This window comes from Cervus elaphus, chromosome 1 (genome assembly GCF_910594005.1).
Source record: "Cervus elaphus chromosome 1, mCerEla1.1, whole genome shotgun sequence".
In the NCBI taxonomy this organism is placed as follows: domain Eukaryota; kingdom Metazoa; phylum Chordata; class Mammalia; order Artiodactyla; family Cervidae; genus Cervus; species Cervus elaphus.
The window spans coordinates 63,432,329-63,457,550 of NC_057815.1; the positions used below are offsets into that span (position 1 = coordinate 63,432,329).

A 25,222-nucleotide genomic window follows, 5' to 3' on the forward strand; every position below is an offset into this window, starting at 1 on the left:
ACAGATCAGTGGAACAAAATAGAAAGCCCACAGATAAATCCATGCACCTATGGACAAAGGAGGCAAAAATATACAATGCAGAAAAGAGAGTCTCTTTAACAAGTGGTGCTGGGAAAACTGGTCAACTATGTGTGAAAGGATGCAACTAGAACATTTGAATCGAAATCAGAACTCTAGTATCACAAATGTAAAATCTAGAGCTCTCTATTTCAGAAAAAAATAATGACATAAGAAAGCACATAATCTCACCAAAGACTTCTGTTTGTCAGGTTGAATTAATGTTATTTGATATAAATGAGAGCTCAAGATGCATTCTTAGAGTGGAAAATCATGGACACTCCATCTCGAACCTGTTTGGTCTTCACACCATAAACAATAGGGTTGAGAAATGGTGGGACAAGTAGGTAAAGTGTTGATAGATGAATATGAATGTAAGATGGAATATGGAATCCAAAACTGTGTGTAAAGAAAGAGAAGAAATCTAGGGGATTAAATTCAAGGAATGTTGTCCCCAGATGTGGGCAATGCAAGTGTTAAAAGCTTTGAGTCTAGCTTCCTTTTGAGGCAGATTGAAGACAGTTACAAATATTCGAATGTAAGAGAGTATGATGAAGATCACATCAAAACCATATACTGAAAGCCACACACAGACCAAAGATTTTGTTAATTCGAATATCTTCTGCTGCCAGCTTCACAATGGCCATGTGCTCACAGTATGAATGGGAGACCACAGTTGTCCAATAGTGTTTCAGCCGATATTTGATGAGGATGAGACACGGAGCTATGAGTATCCCTCCTCTGAGTGTCACTCCAACCTCAATCTGAGTGAGAAATTTGTGGATAAAAATGTTTGCCTGTCTCAAAGGATCACAGATTGCTACATAGCAGTTCAAGGCTATGGCCAGCAGAATACCAACTCAATACACTGAACTGTGTGGATAAGCCACATCTGAAAGAGACAGGCATCAAAAAGTATTTCAGGTGAGTGGAACCAGAATACTCCTAACATTTTTGGTAGGATGCAGGTACTGAGAGTAATGTCTGTCACTCCAAGCATTACCAGGAAAAGATGCGCATGGGTTCATAGAGGCTGGGCTCAGGTTTGATAATGACCAGGATTAGGAAATTCCCAAATAGAGCAGTGATGTACATGTCACAAAAGGGAATGCTGATCCAGAACTGCACAGACTCCAGGCCAGGGATCCCAATTAGTGTCAGCACCAAGGGTGTGAAGAGTGTGCCATTGAACTGGAACTTGTTGGCCTAGAACTGCCAGGTTTAGGTCTTCTGATTCAAGGTGGTGGTTTGTGTTCACTGTTTCTCTGTTTCCTGTTCTCACCTAGATTCATAACATCAGTGGTTAAGTGTGGTTTCAAATGGCATTTTGACAGACATACACATTTTTCCATGGAGCAATTAAGTGGGTCTGGGAAGGCAGATACATGCTCCCTGAATGATTTGTCTCAGATTTCAGTGACTTGGGTTTGATCCCTGGATTGGGAAGATTCCCTTGGGAAGGGAATGGCTACCCACTCCAGTACTCTGGCCTGGAGAATTCCATGGGCTACAAAGCCCATTGGGTCTCAAAGAGTTGGACAGGACTGAGTGACTTTCACTTTCACTTTTCAGTGATGATTTTTGTGATCTTCTCTGTCCCCGTCTCCTCCCCCGCCCCCACCTCCCACATACTGCAACTAAAAGATTCTGCATGTGGTAGAGTCAAATAAATAAATATTAAAAAGATGATTCCAAGTATTTTTCTTGTATCCTTACTCAGAAACCATTTAACCAGGAGGTCAAGCAAAAAAGAAATGCATACTAACTACTCCAAGTGCTCTAATAAGCACTGGTTTAGATAAGAACTGATAAAGTAAGGTCCCTAATGTCAAGGAGACAATGATCTACTGGGCAGTGTCATATTATGTGTCATGTTAAAAATGTACATATCAAGCATACAGAAATGACGTGACAAAGTATTTAAATCTTATCTCTATTCCAGAGGTAATGCTAGGGATTTTTTTTTTTTCCAGAAACTTGAGTATAATCACATCTCTTAGGGCTAGAAAAATAGAAATAATACATGAATCAAATGTCTTATGAACATTTAGAACTGCCAATTTTGATACAGGAAAATTTTACTTGATATAATAATATCCCCAAAGGAAAAAGTATGTATTTTACACCATAAGAATTTTTCTATTATTAAATTCTGCTTAATAAGTAATATCTTTATTTGAAAATGTGTACAGGAAAAATTTATCTTAATCACTATTATTTTAGTCAAATACATGAAAAGTTATTAACACAAAGAAAAAGATACTTTAAATATATTTCATACTGAATAAATAATTATACTTATTCACTGGGATTCAACTTAAGATATAATTTCTTGATTAAAAATAACTGGTTCTCATATATTTCATATTGGTATTTATAACATAAAATCTAATTTTTTCTCTATATTTTTACACTTCAATAAGATGAGGGTAAATGTTTTCAATATTCTGACCTAACCCAATCTTGAAGAAATTATAAAAAGCAAGGGTTTCTTGGACAGGAAATACATGAATGTGCTGAAATTATGTAATTAAATTAAAATCATTTTGAATTATTTTTTTAATAAAAATGTGATGACTGGCCAAATACCTAATGCATCTCTCTCCTTATTTTATGTCTCCTTTAACCACCTTTTCCTTTATAAGCTACCCTTGGATATTATTGCATAGCTCAGTTTCCTGTTTTTCAAGTTCATTCTTTTTGCCACAGAAGTATTTGTACATGTTTCATTATATATATTTGCCAGTAATGTCCATTTTAAAAACACTATTTTAATCTTTTGGAAATTTATCTTTCTCTTAAATATAAAATCCTGGAGCATTAATATAGATAGCATATAGCTTTTATACTTTTCAATGATTTTTAACATCTTTTTCCACTTCAGAATCTGTGTTGATGTCCGATCCAACAAATTATCTCAGAATCTTCTTCTTTTCACCACGCAGTGACTTTAGTTTGATGCATGAAATTCCTGGTTTCAAAATTATCTTCCATCTAGATTTTCAAAACTAAAAGAGGTAAAAGTATAAAAACACATAGTATATTTTCTAACTGGGGAACAAGTAGGCAAAGTCTGAGAAACAATTACCATCCTTAAGGGTGGATTCTACTTTTGATTAGCAATGGTGGGTGACCTCACTGTGGAATGGTGGGGCTGGATAAGTCCATCTGATTCAGGAAAATGTAGTAAATGACTAATCTGGCTTTATCTTTTTCTGTTGCATGAATGCATGCTCAGTCACTTCAGTCATGTCCAAGTCTTTGCATGGACTGTAGCCCAGCCTTCTCTGTCAAAGGAATTCTCCAGGCAAGAATACTGAATGGGTTGCTATGTCCTTCTCCAGGGGATTTTCCTTGCCCAGTGATCTAACCCTGGTTTCCTGCACTGCATGTGGATTCTTTACTGCTGACCACTGGGGAAGCCATACTTTTCTGTTAGTCTTTTTCAATTCAGCATTATGAACAACATGATCAATATATACCAGTGAGTTTAGGACTTCTATGAGAGAAACTTGATGTCTATTTTTCATAAATGGCAGCAAAATATCAAGTTTCTCTAGGGAAAAAAAAATGATTTTCTATTTCTTAAAAGTCTCTCTTCCATTTAATGGCTAACTCATGTAGATTCAACCTCTGAACTCCTCTCCATTCCCTTCTCTCATCACCAGGATTTCCCTTTTCAGTCTCTTTTGCACTATATTGCTGAAATTTATACTAACAGCTCTCTGTAACTTAGATCTTTCTACCTCCAAATTCACGCTTTAGTATACAATCTAAAGATTATTTTGTCTTTGTTTTCATGAAATAATAATAAAAAAAAAACCTATATATTAATAGCTGTAGTGCTTTATACTTCCCAGCATGAAGATCACATGAAACTACCAGGGGTATATGCTTTATCTACATGGAAAAATTCTTAGTAGAGTAGTTAAGAACATGGATTTGGAAATTAAGTCTAAGCTCCAGCACTTACTAACAATGTGGGTCTTCCAAGTTATTAAAACTTTTCTAGGCCTTATTTGCTACAACTAATCAATAGGGATAATAATCATCTTTCCTCATATGAGTAATAAGAGGGTTATTTGAAAAATAGCACTTAAAAGCATTATTTTAAAAAATTATGCTTAAGATGATTCTTGGCATATAGGAAGCACTACATAACTATATGTTATTAATATTATTGTTGTCTTTCACTTCAATCTTCCTTACAAACTTTACTAGTAGTGAAGAAATGCATTTTGGAATTCTATAAAACATTTTTAAATGCTACAACATGTATTTTATACTTTCCTATGCTTGTATCTTGTTTCTTTTAGATTTTCTTCCATTCCAATGACTTTACCACCTAACAAATACTGTTTATTATTTAACTCTTAGCTCAAGCATCACCTCCTCTATGAAACAACTCTTGATTTCCTTAAGTAGATATCCATATTTGTCCTTTGTGTTGCCAATGAAATAGATAGACTGTTTAATGAATAAAACTCATTGAAAATTAATGAATCAGTTATAGCTTAACTTTCCATGGATTAATTAACATCAAAATATATACAAATTTCAATGTAGATGCAAATCCACTTACCCTGCTGCCAGCTATATATCTGCAGGGGAAAATGGAAGGCAGGGTTAGGAAAAATGGAGAGTCAATCTAGGAAAAATGTTAGGATCTTTTTATCTTGATGTATAAGCTTCATTTGTTTTCATTACAGCTTTAGCTTCCTATGTTGAACAACAATAGATATCTGTTTTAGTTGAAGATTTCAAGAACTTTTCTGTAGTTTAGTAAAGAAAAGAAAAGAAATACCTACCAGACCAAGAGGAACTCTGTTTGATTTTTCAATACCCTTCATGTCCTAAATCAAATCCTAAATGAAATAATAAATTCCTTTTAAGAATGTCTACTAAGAACACTTAGTTGGAGCTTAACCTTTTTATAAAATTATAGTTTTAATACCTTACACAGGCTCTCTTTATATTTTCTCTAAATATTCCTCACTAGTTCTCACAGGTACTTATAAGAGTATATGCTCACATGTATAACTCCCCAATCTTCTTATGTATCTGTACCCACTTATACTTCTGTTACATTCTATGCAGATTAAATCCATTCCCAGAGGCAAGTATAAAACAAAAATAGTATTAGCACTTGACAAGGGCGGTAATGCGAGTCTCTGAGGATTACAAGTGACAAAATCATCTCTACAGACCACAAAATGTACCAAATTCCCCTTTGGTATCATCATTACATCATAATTATATAAAAAGCATTGAAAGGCTCCAGGGTCTTCCTCCCTTAATCTTAGTGATTCTAATTCCGCCATAAATTTTAGCAAAGTCAGTCTTAGTCATAGACTGCCCTTAACACAATAAATAAGGGGTCAAGAAATCCCCCCCCCCATAAACCATAGGATGTTTATTCTGCGTTTGAATAGATACTAAAATTGAATGTATCAATACTGAGAAGCAGTCAGTTCCCATCCCAGGAAATCATTTGCAGCACATGCAAGGACTCATAATTTAACTTCATGAAACAAAGTGTGATGAAAATAATTAGTCTTTCCAATATGAGCTAATCTAAAACCTCTTGGGATATATATTTGGACCCCATGGATTTTTTTTCCAAATATTTATCCCTTTTGTCTAAAAATCACTTCTGTTGGTTGTCAGTTTTATCCAACAGAAGCTAGGCAATTGCCAAGCAAGAGTCCTGTCTTTCACATAAACTGACTCATAGAAGCATTTTGTATTGTGGTTATACTTAGGTGCTATTTTACACAAAATAAAATACACTGATTCATAATTCCTATAATTTCCCCAAGACGTGTAATTAAAACTATATTATTTATAGTGGCATCAATGACTGGCTAACATAGCCTTTGCTGTTTACATAGGAAAAGGGTTGTTAATCTGGGAGGGAACTTTTTAAGTTCTCAGGAATGTGGTATTAGTAATAATAACGTTGTTACAAAATCAATCAAACTGTGAACTGGGAACTCTGCAGTTATCATGATCTTTTCTTTTTAGAAATAGCTAATTAAATTATTTCCTAACTTTATGGATAATAAGTGGTGGGGGTATGGTGGGCATTGATCTAGTCTGTGCCCTTAGGGCCATTTCTAGCAAAATACTAGATAAATATAATTCTGTCAGGCAGGCGGAAATCATTCCCTTTACCAGCAGAGTTCTTGTGGCTGGAGTACAATAAAATAGACATAGATTAACTGGAAAATAAACACTGAATTCATGCACACAGTAGTCTCATAAAAACAGGACCTAAGGAGTCATCAAAGCTTTTACACATTTTAGGCTAACAAACAACAAATTTGAGAGGAATTGAAAGGACAGAGAAGCTTAGGTTTGAGTGCTTCATAAGTAAGAAGTAAGTTTGAGCTTGACCAGTAAATTAGTAAAAAAGTTACAAAGTTTGTTCATAAAGGCTTCTGAGTCCTGAAATCCCAATCTCTGGTAGTAAGAGTATCTTTTAACTAACACCTCCTACCAACTACAAATTGGCACTTGTCAACTACCTCTAAGAGAAATGGAATATTTCCTGCCTTATCAGTAAATAAAGGACATCACAGTCATCAACAATTAACAGTCCTCCAACAAGTTAGTGAGCCCTGAGGAAATTCAGGGCTGAAAACAATACCTGCCATCTAGCAGGGATCAGACAGCAACCACACCCTAAGGTGATACACTCGGTGGCTCAATCAAGTCTGACTCTTTGTGACCCTGTGGACTGTAGCCCACCAACTCTTCTGTCTGTGGGATTATCCAGGCGAGAATGCTGGAGTGGGCTGCCATTTCCTCCATACTAAAGTGAGCCCTGAGAAAATTCAGGATGTGAAAACATAGGATATTTGCCCCTGATAGCTGAGGCACATCTAAACGGAATGATTTCAGTGAGCTCAAACTCTCGCATCTTTCCATACATAGAAAAATGCTAACTTCCTTATCTTGGGGTATCTGATTTTCTTTAATTAACAATAATCTTTTGACTTCTCAAATCTTTTGACTTTCATAGACTGCCCTTAACACAATAAATAAGGGGTCAAGAAATCCCCCCCCATAAACCATAGGATGTTTATTCTGCGTTTGAATAGATACTAAAATTGCAAAACTGCCTTTTGTTGCAAAACTCCTATATACCCTAGTTCCTCCCCTTGTCTCCTCAAGCAGTTTCTCAGAGCTATCTGAACTCTATCTCCTGGGCTGCAACCCTCATTTTGCTTCAAATAAAACTTAACTCACACACACACACACACAAAAACACTTAACTCACAAGTGTCACACTGATGCAAGAGACAGATGGGCCCCAGGCTAGGTATTTACAACTGACCACCTATTCACAGCTCTTGGGGTGAGTAGATGAGCTCCAGGCCATTCATTCATCACCAGCTCCACGTTTACATTTCCTGAAGCAAGAGACAAATGGACTCCAGGACTACACATTTATGACTGGACTTCTGTTTATATTTTGAGAGTGACACCTCCTTGGGCAGCAAGGAGATCAAACCAGTCAATCTGAATGGAAATCAACAATATTTATTGGAAGGACTGAGGCTGAAGCTGAAGCTCCAGTACTTTGGCCACCTGATTCAAAGAGGTGACTCGCTGGAAAAGACCCTGATGCTGGGAAAGATTGAGGGCAGGAGAAGAAGGGGGAAACAGAGGATGAGATGGTTGGATGGCATCACCGACTCAATAAATATGAGTTTGAGCAGACTCCAGGAGACAGAGAAAGGCAGGAAAGCCTAGTGTGCTGCAGTCCATGGGGTTGCAAAGAGCTGGACACAACTTAGTGACTGAACAGCAACACTTCAATATAAAAACTGGTGACAAGAATGTGGTGTCCCACGGACAAAAGAACAGGAAAAAACAAATGAACAAACAAACAAAAAACACCAAAGAGGGTCTTGGAATGCAGAAACAGAAAAAACAGACTCTTATCATCCTTCCCTCCCCCATGTTGTAACCATTAACAAATTTCAGGTCCTCCTGAGCAGTATAACCTGTTTCCCCTCCGTATAAGGAGAAGGCATTTGCCCTACTCTTCCCCCGACCCAATATACGTGCCTCATTTAATCAGCAAATGAACTGTAAGAACCTTATCCTGCTTCTTGTACACTGGATATAAAAATGGACCAAGGAGCCCTGTTCAATGTCTGCTCTCCCTTGAGCCAGCCTGCTGTTCTAACAGCATCTCTCAGCCTAATAAATTTTATCTTCCTCTCATTCTGTCTCGTGTCTGGAAATTCTTTTTCAACCCGTGCATGGACCATGACAAAAAATAGGGCAAGTAGTGCTCGCTTCGGCAGCACATATACTAAAATTGGAACGATACAGAGAAGATTAGCATGGCCCCTGCGCAAGGATGACACGCAAATTCGTGAAGCGTTCCATATTTTTGAAGTTTACAAAAGAATAAAGAGAGACTAACACAGTTGGAAGCAAAAAAAAAAAAATAGGGCAAGTAACTGGACATTGGGTATTGTTATGGCAGGGCAGGCTGGGACTAAAACCTGTTAAAAGATTAAGAGATCACACATTCCCCATCCTTGGAGAAAAGGAGACACCGTGCATGTGAAAAACCTTCATGGGATGGAAAAGTCGAGATGCTAGGCCATAATAACTCTTGCCGCACCCTCCCATAAACCTTTTCAGTGGGATCCATATTAACTGAGGGTTGTGTGAGTAACCAGAGGAAGGTCCCAGGGTAGGTCAGGTGTGAAAAATGAAACAAGACATTTGGCCAAAGAGAAGAAAAAGACTTGGAAGAACTGCCCTATGTAGTTGATTTAACCACCTCTTTACTGAGTTCATCATCATTAGGGAGGCTACACAAACCTTTTCTTTCTGGGTGTGCATCTCTGCCTTGCTTCTATCTTAATTAAACAAACCATTTTTCTGTGTGCTCTCCCACTTGCTGTTGTGCTATGTCTCTAAATATAAACTATGTACCTGCATTTATAGCTTTTGCTTCCATGGTAAATGCATTTTTCACTGGGAAATCACCCAAATCTGCACCCTAAGGACATAAGTCTGGTATGTCTCGCAGACAGATAAAGAACAACACATGTGACACTTCTATCCATTTCTCTTGTTTTCTACAGAACTGATCTAATTGTAAAACAGTACTATAATTGAGAGATCCTTCAACCAGCCAGCATTCCCCATCTTCCAAAGGACACTGCAGCCATTCAGTATCACAGAAGAAGATCAGGAGTGTCTTTCTTAAATTCTGGGGATCAAACTTGTCCCAGATTTTTAAAAAAAAAATACATTGTAAAGGAGTGGTTTTGGAACTGCCACCATGTCCATCTGTAAGAGAAAAAAGTGCCATCCACAGCCATGGCTTCTTTCCACCAGAGGTGTCCCTCCCTGCTCTAGTTGGGGGTGTAGACAGATTTTCCACCACAACTTTCCTTCCCAGGTCAGACTTAGTCTGTCCCTTACTGACACAGGTGCCTTGCTCATCCCTCCCAGTTCTACCACTGAGGAGGGGTGGAGATGCACCAGGGGTAGACCTGATGTCATCCCAAATTGATTATTTCCTTACCACCAAGGCCTTTGATCTCATTTGTCCTTTTCCTCTGATGCCACCCAGGGTGTAGCAGTAGTTTCCTGGAATGTTTCCCAAGCTAGGACTACTAGGGGGAGCATCCATCTTATGTGTGTCTATGCACATGCCTGAGTGTAGTCCTGACTGGAGTAGAAGCAATGAGTCATAAAGAGACGAACAGCAACCAAGATGTCCCTCCTGAGTGCCACGACGCTAGTGTATATGATAGCAAAAGAGGTGGTAGAGGGTCGGCCAGTGAGGAAAAAGTGCTTTTTTTCCCCTGAGCTATTAGGGCCAGGCCTTCTAGTTTATTTCTACAGATTCCACAAAAGGAATACCTAAGGAGTTTAGACAAAAGCCACCAGAGAGCCTCCTCTGGTCCACTAAGAGCTAGCGCTACCAGCAGAAGAAGCCCATTGCACTTTCAATCTGGCCAAATCCTCCAATTCCCTATCTGTGTCCTCAAAAACCTCATGGTCATCAGCAGTGCTTTTATCCATGTAGATTGGAGGCACAGCTATGACAAAGACTCACTTTCAGGTTGCTGGCCCCTGAGGTAGGCAACCAAAAGATGTTTAGCCTGAGAGACGTTCCTAGAGCTAGAGTTCTGCCTCACTCCCAAACATGCTCACGTAACTTTTGGCTCCTAGCAAGGCTAGACACTTCCATACATGGGGTCTAAGTAAAAGTACATAGTAACAGCATGGATCACAAGTCCCCTGAAGGTCTATGATCCTACAGATTAGGTTAGTAGTTCCAATTCCCCACTCAATTACAAAATGGTTAAAGAGACCAGGAAAAGATGACTGATAAAGGAAAGTTTGGTCCACATGCTTTGTCCATTTCTGGCCACTCCCCTTACAGGGATGTTGGGTGTCTCTTGGCATTGGCAAGTTGGTATAAACCTCCAACAAGGCTCCCCTTTCTGGGGTTGCCTTCAATCATTATGAGGCACCATGAAACCACAGAATAGGGCTCATTACTTGCTTCACGCAGGACATGTCATTCATTCACACAGGCACACTGGAAAATTAGTAAAGTAAAGCAGAAAGCATGCATACTGAGAAAGCAGAGAGGCTAGAGCTCTGAGTGTTCTTACCTTGTCCTGAAGATCCCAGACGAGCCCCCAGGAAGGTAGCTTACAGTGAACGATGTTGGAATCGTGATCTCCAAAGAAGAAGATTTAACTTTAGGACCAGAAACCAGGCTTGATCACTCAAGAGATTTTGTGTAGCAGAGTTTTATTAAAGTATGAAAAGGGACAGAGAAAGCTTCTGACATAGACATCAGAAGGGAGATGGAGAGTGCCCCCTTGCTAGTCCTAGCAAAGGAGTTATATACTTTTTAAATTGATTATTACAATAAATCAAAAGAATGTCTCAAGGTTGTAAAGATTTTACTAGACAGGCTCCCACAAGTTACATTTTAAGGTGACAGGGTTAGAAGTAACACTAGAAAGATCTTACCAGACCCACTTCCATAATATACATTTTAAGATAACAGGATTATTCAGAAGGTTTTCAGGAAGGAGAAACTGTCCTCAAGCAGGATACATTGTTTCTATATAATCCTTAGTACAGAGTTCAAAGTGAGTTGCTTTGTTGTGCAATCATCAGCTCCAGGCTTAAAGAAAAAAATGTTTTATTTGACTAAGACTGAGGAATGTAGAAGGGAAAAGACAAAAAAAAAAAAAAAAAAACCTTTGTCCTTTCCTCCTCCTTGAGAAGTCCAGACCGCTATCTCCTCTTCAAGAGCCCCAGACCCCTTTCTCCTCCTCAGGGACCCTGCGCTTCTTATCAAACTGCCTAGCAACTGACTCTCAAAACCTTCACAAATGAGTTTAGACTTTATCTTAAATGAGACAAAAGGCTATTGAATAAATTTATTTAATATATTGTTTCTTACTGGAAAGCCACATTTTCTTCCAAAACACATTGCACAGTATATATCTATTCACCTGAAATTTCAGTAAAATTCTTAATAATTTTGGAAGAAGAAACACACCTTAGAAATAACTAAAAAGTTTGAATACCAAAATTCAAGGTCTGTTTCTTTTTTTTTTTTTTTTCAAGGTCTGTTTCAACCTACACTTCAATTTCATCCTCTTCTAATGGGAATTCTAACAAGCTCCCAATCTATAAAAGCTGGTGCTTACTGAGTGATATTTCTGTGCTAAAAAATTCAGGGCTATATCATTTCATTTAGTTATTTATTATCTCCAGCACACAAATGTGGAAAGCATTACAGAGAGAAAATAAAGTGATCCAGGTTACTTGTTTGGACATTTTAGAATGTTGATTTGAATCCTGGTCCTTAGATACTATGTGTTGAAACGCCACATGATAACTTTCATGTGTCTGCATAGAAAGGGCTTTCTGAACAAAAGTTAATTGCAAACTGGGTTGAAGGGCAAAACTTACAAATGAAAGGATGATGGATAAGCCATGGTCAGGAGCTAAAGGAGGGAGATGTGGCTTACTAGACAATCAGGACTGTGAACTATATTTATCAATAGGTAGAATTATGACTTAGCTTCTCTGCCTTGGTGGGGCAGCAGGATTGGGGCAGAGGGTCTGTGTAGCTCATGGTTTGGGGCAGAATCAAACAAATGGGACCTAATGAAACTTAAAAGCTTTTGCACAACAAAGGAAACTATAAGCAAGGTGAAAAGACAGCCCTCAGATTGGGAGAAAATAATAGCAAATGAAGCAACAGACAAAGGATTAATCTCAAAAATATACAAGCAACTCCTGCAGCTCAATTCCAGAAAAATAAATGACCCAATCAAAAAATGGGCCAAAGAACTCAACAGACATTTCTCCAAAGAAGACATGTTAGATGGCTAACAAACACATGAAAAGATGCTCAACATCACTCATTATCAGAGAAATGCAAATCAAAACCACAATGAGGCACCATTACACGCCAGTCAGGATGGCTGCTATCCAAAAGTCTACAAGCAATAAATGCTGGAGAGGGTGTGGAGAAAAGGGAACCCTCTTACACTGTTGGTGGGAATGCAAACTAGTACAGCCACTACGGAGAACGGTGTGGAGATTTCTTAAAAAACTGGAAATAGAACTGCCATATGACCCAGCAATCCCACTTCTGGGCATACACACCGAGGAAACCAGATCTGAAAGAGACACGTGCACCCCAATGTTCATCACAGCACTGTTTATAATAGCCAGGACATGGAAGCAACCTAGATGCCCATCAGCAGACGAATGTATAAGGAAGCTGTGGTACATATACACCATGGGATATTACTCAGCCATTAAAAAGAATTCATTTCAATCAGTTCTAATGAGATGGATGAAACTGGAGCCCATTATACAGAGTGAAGTAAGCCAGAAAGATAAAGACCATTATAGTATACTAACACATATATATGGAATTTAGAAAGATGGTAATGATAACCCTATATGCAAAACAGAAAAAGAGACACAAATGTACAGAACAGACTTTTGGACTCTGTGGGAGAAGGTGAGGGTGGGATGTTTCAAGAGAACAGCATTGAAACATGTATATTATCTATAGTGAAACAGATCACCAGCCCAGGTGGGATGCATGAGACAAGTGCTCGGGCCAGGTGCACTGGGAAGACCCAGAGGGATGGGATGCAGCAGGAGGTGGGAGGGGGTATCGGGATGGGGAATACATGTAAACCCATGGCTGATTCATGTCAGTGTATGACAAAAACCACTACAATATTGTAAAGTAATTAGCCTCCAACTAATAAAAATAAATGAAGAAAAAAAAAAAGACTGTGCCCTGAATTCCCTGATCAGACAAAGGCTACCAGTTTTGCTCTGCAGATGGGGCTGTGCTCTCTGAACAAGTGCCACTGTAATAGGGCTTTTGGATAGCCTATGCAGCTTCCTATGAGCTCTGGTGAGGTTTCTTGGTCAGGCAGACTGAAGGTGGTTTTCACCACTGTGCGGGGTTGCAAATTAGTTTCCTTGCCAGGGAACAACTGACAAACCAGCTCCAAACCAGATATTAGTCACTAAGGAGATGCAAATCCAAACTACAAAATAACTTACATCTACTAGAATAGCTAAACTTAACAGACAGAGAATGAGTGGTGATGTGATTCTGGAGAAATGTCAACCATCAAATATTGTTGGAAACGTAAATATTGCAGCAGCTTTGGGAAATAGTTTCATGGTTTCTCAAACTGATAAAAATAGATTTATCATTTGGTGCACTTTTATGAAACTACTCCCTGTTCACCAATATACAGTCAGTTATTAAGTTTTACTTACATATCCTAAATAATAATCATATCTGTTATCATATCCCCATTCTCAAACCATTACTTTGAGGCCACCATCATTTCTCTATTGTGCTTTTGCGACAGGGCCTAAACTCTTTTCCTGAAGATTTTATGAGGAATAAAAATGTCATCAGTTCAATTCAGTTCAGTCACTCAGTCGTGTCCGACTCTTTGCAACCCCGTGAACCATAGCACACCAGGCCTCCCTGTCCATCACCAATGCCCGGAGTTTACCCAAACTCATGTCCATTGAGTCAGTGATGCCATCCAAACATCTCATCCTGTGTCATCCCCTTCTCCTCCCACCCTCAATCTTTCACAGCATCAGGCCTTTTCAAATGAGTCAGCTCTTTGTATCAGGTGGCCCCAGTGCTGGAGTTTCAGCTTCAACATCAGTCCTTCCAATGAACACCCAGGACTGATCTCCTTTAGGATGGACTGGTTGGATTTCCTTGCAGTCCAAGGGACTCTCAAGAGTCTTCTCCAATACCACAGTTCAAAAGCATCAAAAATGCCATAGAGAAATCCTAATAATAAAGTATTTAGTGAAAATGTTTATGAGTGTTATATAATGAGTGTTTATGCAATAACATTGTATTTTAATAGCATAGAAGGAAATTAAGAAGACAATCTTTGCAACATAGCGGCTATAAATTTTTTATCCCAAAATCCTTTAATAGTTGTTCATTAAGTCACTGGTGGGGAAATAATTAGATTAGAGGAAAGGCTCTGTATAGTCCATGAAGTCCCAAAGAATTGGACATGACATTCACTTTCACTTTTCTCTTTTTTTGTATGACACAAACTTGACCATCACAGTCCAATTATTTTATAGAATGTCCCTAAGTGGGGTTTGTTTGATGAGTCCCAGATTATCTGGGAATGCCACGGAAGTAAGGCTCTTTCCCTCTCATGTATCTGTTCAGGTTATTCCTGGTATGTATTTGCCTTATTACTGATCACTGTCACTGATAATTTAAGTAAGATGGGGCCTGCCAGAATTTGTCCCAGTTAAGTTATATATTTTCCTTTGGTATTTAATAAGTATTTTGTGGGAGAAACTTTGAAACTATAGAGATATGTTACATTATTATTGCTCCATATTTTTTTGAATAGGTAATAAGTAGCCACTATCATCCCTTTAACATTCAGTTTGTTCCAGATAAGGCCTGTGGGAGCACTATAATCTGGTTTTGTCATATTTTTGACATCTGCTTGGTATTCTTTGATAATTTCTTTGCTTTTTGGTACAACAGTGTATTCAATGTACTTTCACTAACCTGGCCCTGGAATTATCCATTTTCTGAAGAAGTTTTGGCTCTTTTTCATACAAATCACTAGAAGCTGAGATTTGCATTAATTTCTTTGGCTTTCAACCACACAACAATGATGTCCACTATGTAGTTCTTGTCAGTTGTCATCTCATGAATCCACAAGTTTAGTTGCTATTCCATTTCTTCAAGCTTCATCACATACTATAGATGTTATTCTAGCACCTTCTAGAGGGTCCTCACATAAGGATTCAGGAATTTTCTTTTTTTCTGGATATACCATATCATGGAATCACTGACACTGAACTCACAATAGCTCTATGAATTACACCTGAAAGAAGCTTGTGTACCACATACATTGTGTCTGTAATGTACATCCCAGTCTTCTTGCTCCTAGGAACACTAGACAGCACTATGTTTGGAGGGATTTTAAACAGCAAATTATCACCAAAAGTATAAGAATGTTTAAATCATGGCACAAAATACATCATGAAGAGGACATTTATTTATAGTATTTGAGGGGAACCTTAAAGGAAGAATATTACCTTGTTTGACCCCAGTTGGGACACGTACATGTTCTCGCACTCTGAGCATGTCTGACACACAAGACCACAAAAAGCTCTGAATATTAATTTTGGGCAACAAATTGTACTCCCCCTTTAAACTATGTTGTGCTCCTATTCATCTGTGATAGTTTTCATTGTTCTTAAATCAGTTTTGTCCGCAAGCAATGTAGTTAATGATATCCATGTGTGAAGTCATCACTTGTGTTGTTGGAAGAGGGTGATTGCAATGGCCAGGATGTTCTCTTGGCAAACCTCTGTTAGTCTTTGCCCTCCTTTATTTTCTACTCCAAGGCCAAATTTGCCTGTTACTCCAGGTATCTCTTGACTTCCTACTTTTGCATTCCAGTCCCCTATAATGAAAAGGACATCTTTTTTGGGTGTTAGCTCTAGAAGGTATCGTAGGTCTTCATAGAACTGTTCAACTTCAGTTTATTCAGAATTACTGGTTGGGGCATAGACTTGGATTACTATGATATTGAATGGTTTGCCTTGGAAACGAACAGAGATCATTCTGTCGTTTTTGAGGTTGCATCCAAGAACTGCATTTCAGACTCTTTTGTTGACTGTGAAGGCTACTCCATTTCTTCTAAGGGATTCCTGTCCACAGTAGTAGATATAGTGGTCATCTGAATTAAATTTGCCCATTCCAGCCCATTTTAATTCACTGATTCCTAAAATATGGATGTTCACTCTTGCCATCTCCTGTTTAACCACTTCCAATTTACCTTGACTCATGGACCTAACATTACAAATTCCTATGCAATATTGTTCTTACAGCGTCGGACTTTAATTCCATGACCAGTCACATCCACAACTTGGGTGCTGTTTTTGCTTTGGCTCTGTCTCTTCATTCTTACTGGAGTTATTTCTCCAGTCTTTTCCAGTAGCATATTAGGCACCTACCGACCTTGGGAGTTCATCTTTCAGTGTCATATCTTTTTGCCTTTTCATACTGTTCATAGGGCTCCCAATGCAAGATACTGAAGTGGTTTGCTATTCCCTTCTCCAGCGGACCACATTTTGTCAGAACTCTCCACTATGACCCGTCCATCTTGGATGGTCCTACATGGCATGGTTCATAGCCTCATTGATTTAGACAAGGCTGTGGTCCATGTGATCAATTTGATTAGTTTTCCATGACTGTGGTTTTCATTTGGTCTGCCCTCTGAGGGATAAGGATAAGAGGCTTATGGAAACTTCCTCATGGGAGAGACTGTCTATGGGGGAAACTGGCTCTTGATCTGATGGGTGGAGCCATGATCAGTACATCTTCAACTGAATTTTCTGTATTCTTTGCAGTCAAGATGGAGAAGATCTATACAGTCAGCAAAAACAAGACTGGAGCTGATTGTAGCTCAGATCATAACTCCTTATTACAAAATTCAGACTTAAATTGAAGAAAGTAGGTAAAACCACTTTTTTACCTACCTAATCAAATCCCTTATGATTATACAGTAGAAGTGACAAATATATTCAAGGGAAGATATGATAGACAAAATGCCTGAAGAACTATAGATGGAGGTTCAAGACATTGTACAGGAGGTAGTGATCAAGATAATCCCCAAGAAAAAGAAAAGCAAAAAGGCAAAATGGTTGACTGAGGAGGCCTTACAAATAGCTAAGAAAAGAAGAGTAGCTAAAAGCAAAGGAGCAAAGGAAAGATATACCCATCTGAAAACAGAGTTTCAAAGAATAGCAAGGAGAGATAAGAAAGCTTTCCTTGGTAATCAATGCAAAGATATAGAGGGAAACAACAGAATAGGAAAGACTAGCGATATATTCAAGAAAATTAGAGATACCAAGGGAACATCTCATGCAAAGATGGGCACAATAAAGGACAGAAATGGTATGGACCTAACAGATGCAGAAGACATTAACAAGAGGTGGCAAGGAAACACAGAAGAACTATACAAAACAGATCTTCACCACCCATATAATAACGATGGTGTGATCACTCGCCCAGAGCCAGACATCCTGGAATGTGAAGTTAAGTGGGCCTTAGGAGGCATCGTTATGAACAAAGCTAGTGGAGGTGATGGAATTCCAGTTGAGCTATCCTAAAAGATGATGTTGTGAAAATGTTGCACTCATTATGCCAGCAAATTTGGAAAACTCAGCAATGGCCACAGAAATGGAAAAGGTCAGTTTTCATTCCAATCCCAAAGAAAGGCAATGACAAAGAATGCTCAAACTACCACACAATTGCACTCATCTCACATACTAGCAAAGTAATGCTCAAAATTCTCCAAGCCAGGCTTCAACAGTATGTGAACCATGAACTTCCAGATGTTCAAGCTGGATTTAGAGAAAGCAGAGGAACCAGAGATCACATTGCCAGCATTTATTGGATCATCAAAACAGTAAGAGAGTTCCAGAAAAACATCTATTTCTACTTTATTGACTGTGCCAAAGCATTTGACTGTGTAGATCACAACAAACTGTGGAAAATTCTTCAAGAGATGGGGATACCAGACCACTTTACTTGGCTCTAAGAAATCTGTGTGCAGGTCAAGAAACAACATTTAGAAATAGACATGGAACAACAGCCTGATTCCAAATCAGGAAAGGAGTACACCAAGGCTGTATATTGTCACCCTGCTTATTTAACTTATATGTAGAGTTCAGTTCAGTTCAGTTATTCAGTCGTGTCTGACTTTGTGACCCCATGGACTGTAGCACGCCAGGCTTCCCTGTCCATTACCAACTCCCGGGGTTTACTCAAACTTATGTCTGTTGAGTTGATGATGCCATTTAACCATCTCATCCTCTGTCATCCCCTTCTCCTCCTGCCTTCAGTCTTTCCCAGCATCAGGGTCTTTTCAAACGAATCAGTTCTTCACATCAGGTGGCCAAAGTATTGGAGTTTCAACTTCAGCATCAGTTCTTCCAATGAATATTCAGGACTGATTTCTTTTAGGATGGACTGGTTGGACCTCCTTGCAGTCAAAGGGACTCTCAAGAGTTAAATATGAAGAGTATATCATATAAATTAATGCCAGGCTGGAATCAAGTCTGCCAGGAGAAATATCAATAATCTCAGATATGCAGATGACACCACCCTTATGGCAGAAAGTGAAGAACTAAAGAACATCTTGATGAAAGTGAATGAGGAGAGTGAAAAGTTGGCTCAAAACTCAGCATTCAGAAACCTAAGAACATGACATCCTGTCTCATCACTTCATGGGAAATAGATGGGGATACAATAGAAATAGTGACAGACTTTATTTTCTTGGGCTCCAAAATCACTGTAGATGATGACTGCAGCCATGAAATTTAAAGACACTTGCTTGCCCCTTGGAAGAAAAGCTATGACAAACCTAGGCAACATATTATAAAGCAGAGACATTACCCTGCCAACAAAGATCTGTCTAGTCAAAGCTATGGTTTTTCCAGTAGTCATGTATGGATGTGATATTTGGACTGTAAAGAAAGCTGAGCAACAAAGTATTGATGCTTTTGAACTGTGGTGTTGGAGAAGACTCTTGAGTGTCCCTTGGACTGCCAGGAGATCCAACCAGTCAATCCTAAGGGAAATCAGTCCTGAATATTCATTGGAAGGACTGATGCTTTAGCAGAAACTCCAATATTTTGGCCCACTGATGTGAAGAACTGACTCATTGGCAAAGACTGTAATGCTGGGAAAGATTGAAGGTGGGAGGAGAAGAGACAACAGAGGATGATGGTTGGATGGCATCACCGACTCTACGGACATGACTTTGAGCAAGCTCCGGGAGTTAGTAATGGACAGTGAATCCTGGAGTGCTGCAGGGGTCGCAAAGTGTCGGACACGACTAAGTGACTGAACTGAACACAGTTTCAGTGTAGGATGATGAAAAAGTTCTAGAGCTGAGTTGTGGTTACATAAAAAATGTGATTATTCTAATGACACTGAACTGTATATTGAAAAATAGCTAAAATTGTGAGTTTTGTCTTATGGATATTTTACCATCACAACAAAAATTCTTTTATCAAATACTTTGTTAAACTTAAAACAAGGAAACCCCATGGATTCCAAATCAAAATAATTTCAATTTAGACATTTCAAAATGGAGATTCTAATAGGCTGAATAATGACCCACTAAAGATGTTTATGTCCTAATCTCTAGAACCTGTGAATATGTCAGTTTACATATTGAAAGGGATGTAACATTTTCAAATGTTAAGTTAAGCATTTTGACATACAGGGAAGTTTATGCATTATCCAGGTGGGATTAATGGGGAAACTTCTGAGGGTCAGAATCAGAGAAAGTACTGGGTCAGCAGAAGCAAATCATATTAGGAATACAATCTAAGGAATGCAGACAGTCTCTGAAAGCTGAAACAGGCAAAGAAACAGATTCCTACTTAGAGTCTCTAACAGCATAGAGACCTGGTAACCCATTTTAGACTTCTAACCTACAAATCAGTAAGGTAATAAATCTATGCTTCAGCCCAGCAGATTTGCAGTAATCTGTTACAGTGATAATAGAAAACTAATAGATATTTTACGGTCAGTTGAAGAAACAGTTGCTGTTTTCAAAACAAGGCAAGATTAATCCTGTAGAAATTATATTGATGACCTATGGAGAAAGAAATGGCAACACACTCTAGTATTCTTGCCTGGAGAATCCCACAGACAGAGGAGCCTGGCAGGCTACAGTTCAAGGGGTCACAATAGTTGGACACGACTTAGAGACTAAACCACCACCACTTTGAATTTGAAAATTTAAATCCTGGTAGCAGTCTATCTCTGTGTGTAATATCAACATAGCACCATTGGTGAAGTGGGTATTTTCAGAGGCCTTGGTAACTGGATTCTAAAGTACTGGAAACATAGAAATGAATCAGAAATGTCAATGTTCTTGAGATTGCCTTCTAGAAGAAACAGCTAGAGGTTGCAGAAGGATGAAAGAGACATGTAGAATATTTCTTCATAATGTTAAAGATTCAATTTGAAAAAAATAAATAATTCAAACAATATGTTCAATATTACTTTATAATGGGACTGGAAATCCTTATGGACTCTGTGCTGTGATTTTACTGACTAAAATTCTCTCTGCAATGGGATGATATTTAGGGTTTGCTTGGCAGATGATGAGAGCATTATTTAGCATAGTCTTTATCTAGAAGGGAAAAAATAATACATTCAGTGAAAAGCAGTTAGCCAATTATTTGCCTATGTAAATAAAAATTGCAATCATGTATTCCGTTGCTCATATGAATTGAACAATAATGTATCAAAATGCAGACTATTCTGGATTAGCCCATGCTGATTCAGTGTTTTTGTGTCCCATAAACTAGGATGGACTTGATTCATTCACCACAAAGATGAAGCTCATTTTCTTCCTAAAAATGCAAAAAGGCATGGAAAGAAATATGTAACTGTGTCAGTAGATTTATTCAGAATTCATTTGTTCATTTGTTTTTTTAAGTAAAACTTGTATTGAATGTATCCTTTGACTCATGGCTAACGGTAGTATTGAGGATATATGATTTCTAAAGAAGCTGACTTGACTCCATCCTTCAAGTATTCATAGTTAAAAATATAAGATAAACATTAAAAATAATGAATTCATCAAATCACCATGATGTACATTTTAAATATCTTAAAAACACAATGCCATAAAGAAATCCTAATGATAGCCAGCCGGAAGCATCTATTCAGCACAGGGAACTTAGCTCAGTGATCTACAATGACTTCGAGGGGTGGGATAGAGGCTATATATAGCCTCTCTATATATACAGGGATATATGTATACTTATAACTGATTCATGTTGTTGAATAGCACAAACCAACACAACATTGAAAAGCAGTTATCTTCCAATAAAAAATTTAAAGAAAAAAGTTTTTTTAATTTCAAAAATAAAACTACTTCCTAACTTTCATAAAGAAAACTGAGTGATGAAGAATTAATGTTTTTGAACTGTGGTGTTGGAGAAAACTCTTGAGAGTCCCTTGGACTTTAAGGAGATCCAACCAGTCAATCTTAAAGGAAATCAGTCCTGAATATTCATCAGAAAGACTGATGTTGAAGCTGAAACTCCAATTCTTTGGCCACCTGATGCGAAGAGCTGACTCATTTGAAAAGACCCTGATGCTGGGAAAGATTAAAGGCAGGAGGAGAAGGGGATGACAGTGGATGAGATGGTTGGATGACATCACTGACTCAATGGACATGCGTTTGAGTAAACTCCATGAGTTGGTGATGGGCAGGGAAGCCCGGCATGCTGCAGTCCATGGGGTCACAAAGAGTGACCCCACACAACTAAGTGACTGAACTGAACTGAACTAACTTTCAAAAAACTATTTAGCAAAAATGTAGAATGAAGAGTATTCATGCAATAATCTTATTTTAAGAGCATAGAGGTTAAGAAGACAATCTTTGCAATAGAGAAAATATTGATTTTCTTATGTCAAATTTCCTTCAATAGACTTCCATAAGATCACTAATGGGGAAAAATAACTAGATGAAAGGGAAGGTTCTGCATCAGTTTCAGATGATACTTACATCACCGCTAGAAATGAGGGAAACCCAATTTCACTGTACCATATGTTTTGACATGAACATCATGTAAAAGTTTAAACCATAGATGTATTTTCAAAATTTTAGCTATAAATAGGTCTAGATGATTAAAATATTGATGAATTCAGGGTAACACAATTTTTATATGATAATCATGCTTAAAGAATATGTCCATAAAATGTAGAGACATTCATTGTCATGTTCATAAGAGCTACGATTATTCTACAGCAAATTTCAGAAGCCTATCCTGGAATGTGAATTAGAAAAACTCAATTCTCATCTTTATGATTACCAAGACATGTAAGTTCTTCATATTCAAGCCCTCATAAAAGAACAAAAAGTTATAGAAAATAGTACTCAACGTGTAAATGGTTGTACAAATAGGAACTAGCATATTGTGTTGACATTACAGTATTCTTACTGATTAAAAAAAAAGGGGGTTGCACTACATTTTCAGAGAAAACCACTTCTTCATCCTGCTTCGAATCTGTTTGGTCTTTACACTATAGATTATTGGATTCATCATGGGAGGAAAGAGAATATAGATGTTGCCCATAAGGACATGAACCAGAGGTGAGAGATGCTTTCCAAAGCGGTGTACCATAGTGAGACCAATGATGGGAATGTAGAAAACCAGGACTGCACAGAGGTGGGAGACACAGGTCTCCAGAGCCTTGAGCCTCTCTTTTTGAGATGCAATTGCAAGCACTGTATGCAAGATGAAAACATAGGAGAGGAGAACAAGGACAGCATCCAGCAACAAGGTACAAATCACCAGAGCCAGGGCATAGAAGCTATTGAAGCGAATGTCAGAGCAGGCCAGCCGGAGAAGATCCTGGTGCAGGCAGAAGGAATGAGAGAGAATGTGGGGTCTGCAGTAAGGGAAGAACTTCAAACGGATGATGACAGGAAGAATAGACAAAGAGCTTCTTGTCAAAATGGTCACCATGAAGTAAATGATCCTGCTATTAGTCAGAATGGATGTATATCTCAGAGGATTGCAAATTGCTATAAAGCGATCAAAAGCCATGGCAAGAAGGACTCCAGACTCCATGAAAGACAGTCCATGAACAAAATAAGTCTGGGAAATGCAGGCATCTAGACCAATCTCCTGACTGAGCCCCCACATGGTACCCAGCACTGTGCGTACTGTGGACAACCCCATGAACAGGTCAGTAAGGGCCAGCATGGCCAGGAAGTAGAACATGGGCTCATGCAGGTTCGGCTCAGTATGAACAACATGTAGCACCAGGCAGTTTCCCACGAAAACCACAGCATAGATCAAAGAAAAGGGAACTGAAAACCAAGGATGGTATTGTTCTAGGCCAGGGAACCCAGTGAGAATGAATATCGAAGAGTTGATATTAGAAGCAGAAGAAGCAGACATGAATATTTGTAAAATAATTTCCAAGTTAAAGTAAATATTTATTCACAGTTTTGTTTAAACTGTCTGCTGCCTATAAGAATAGTCAGATATAACACAGCCTCTTGGATTATCACCCAGGGAAAGCTGATTGTAGAATCCCAAGCAGTGTCAACTCTGTACTAGAAGTTATAGTGCAAGGTGACTTCATAGTGAACCTCCTTGGTAAGAGTCTCAGAAGTTAGAGAAGATCAGATCCTGATGATTTTAGGCAGAGTAAATCATAAACTTCATTCCCTCTCAGTCTCTCTGAGAGACTGGCGGCACACGGGCCAGGTGATAATGACTGCAGTTATTGAGAGCACACCGCTATCTTGCTCTGCTGCTCCTGAGAAGCCTCTGCACACTCTCTCCATCCCAAGTCCTTGAGCCCAGGCAGTCAGAGTGTTCACATTTATGAGGAAGGAAAGTAAAGGACTGATTGTGTGAGTCCAGTGAACCTATGCTCCTGGGACACCAGTGTCCCCTCGGGTGAATGATGCAAGTGAGAGATTCTGTGTGGTCACTTACAAAGTAGTAGTTCTCTGGAAATGTGAGGAATAGATGAATAACTGCATTTTCCCGGGAGTCCACAACTCTTTTTTAATCTTAGAGAAACATAAATGAATGGACTGAAAATTCAATACTTACTCAAAAGGAGAAGGCAAAACATGAACATTTAATGGGAAAATAGAATATCAGCATTCTGAAGCATTTTTCTTGACTCGTTTTCACTCAGAAATAAGAAATATGTTTTAGTAAGGCTGATTTATTGTTTTATTATTTATTTATTCATTATTTATTGCTTATTATTATTTGTTGCTATATTCTTAAAGAAATGGGAATACCTGGCCATTTTACCTGCCTCCTGAGAAATCTGTATGCAGGTCAGGAAGCAATAGTTAGAACTGGACATGGAACAACAGACTGGTTCCAAATCAGGAAAGAAGTATGTCAAAGCTGAATATTATCAACCTGCTTATTTAACCTACATGCAGAGTACATGATGCAAAATGCAGGGCTGGATGAAGCACAAGTTGGAATCAAGATTGCCAGGAGAAATAGTAATAACCTCAGATATGCAGATGACACCACCCTTATGGCAGAAAGCAAGGAAGAACTAAAGAGCCTCTTGATGAAAGTGAAAGAAGAGAGTGAAAAACCTGATTTAAAACTCAACACTCAGAAAACTAAGATCATGGCATCCAGTCACATCATTTCTTGGCAAATAGGTGGGGAAACAATGAAAACAGTGAGAGACATTACTTTCTTGGGCTCCAAAATCACTGCAGATGGTGACTACAGCCATGAAATGAAGACACTTGCTCATTGGAAGAAAAGCTATGACCAACCGAGACAATATATTAAAAAGCAGAGACAACTTTGCCAACAAAGGTCCATCTAGTCAAAGCTGTGGTTTTTCAAGTAGTAATGTATGGATGTGTGAGTTGGACTATAAAGAAGGATGGGCACCAAAGAATTGATGCTTTTGAAATGTGTCATTAGAGAGGACTCTAGAGAGTCCCTTGGACTGCACAGAGATTCAACCAGTCAATCCTAAAGAAAATTGGTCTTGAATATT

At 38.5% G+C, this 25,222-nt stretch overlaps 1 protein-coding gene, 1 non-coding gene and 1 pseudogene across 2 annotated transcripts; 1 reads left to right on the plus strand and 2 right to left on the minus strand.

Annotated features, from left to right (window-relative positions):
* Positions 1-302: 302 nt before the first annotated feature.
* Positions 303-15,744, minus strand: LOC122702211 (annotated as a pseudogene).
* On the plus strand, positions 8,360-8,466 carry LOC122703864. The gene has a single exon (XR_006343635.1). It is a non-coding gene; the product is annotated as a U6 spliceosomal RNA (small nuclear RNA).
* Positions 15,745-22,683: 6,939 nt separating the features above from the next.
* Positions 22,684-23,625, minus strand: LOC122700324 (olfactory receptor 51V1-like). The gene has a single exon (XM_043913166.1). The coding sequence runs from the start codon at positions 23,623-23,625 to the stop codon at positions 22,684-22,686; it is 942 nt and encodes a 313-aa protein (XP_043769101.1).
* Between the last annotated feature and the right edge of the window lie 1,597 nt (positions 23,626-25,222).

Bases quoted from the DNA above. Each gene is read 5' to 3' on its own strand.
- LOC122700324 (XM_043913166.1), bottom strand. From the start codon at position 23,625: ATGTCTGCTTCTTCTGCTTCTAATATCAACTCTTCGATATTCATTCTC.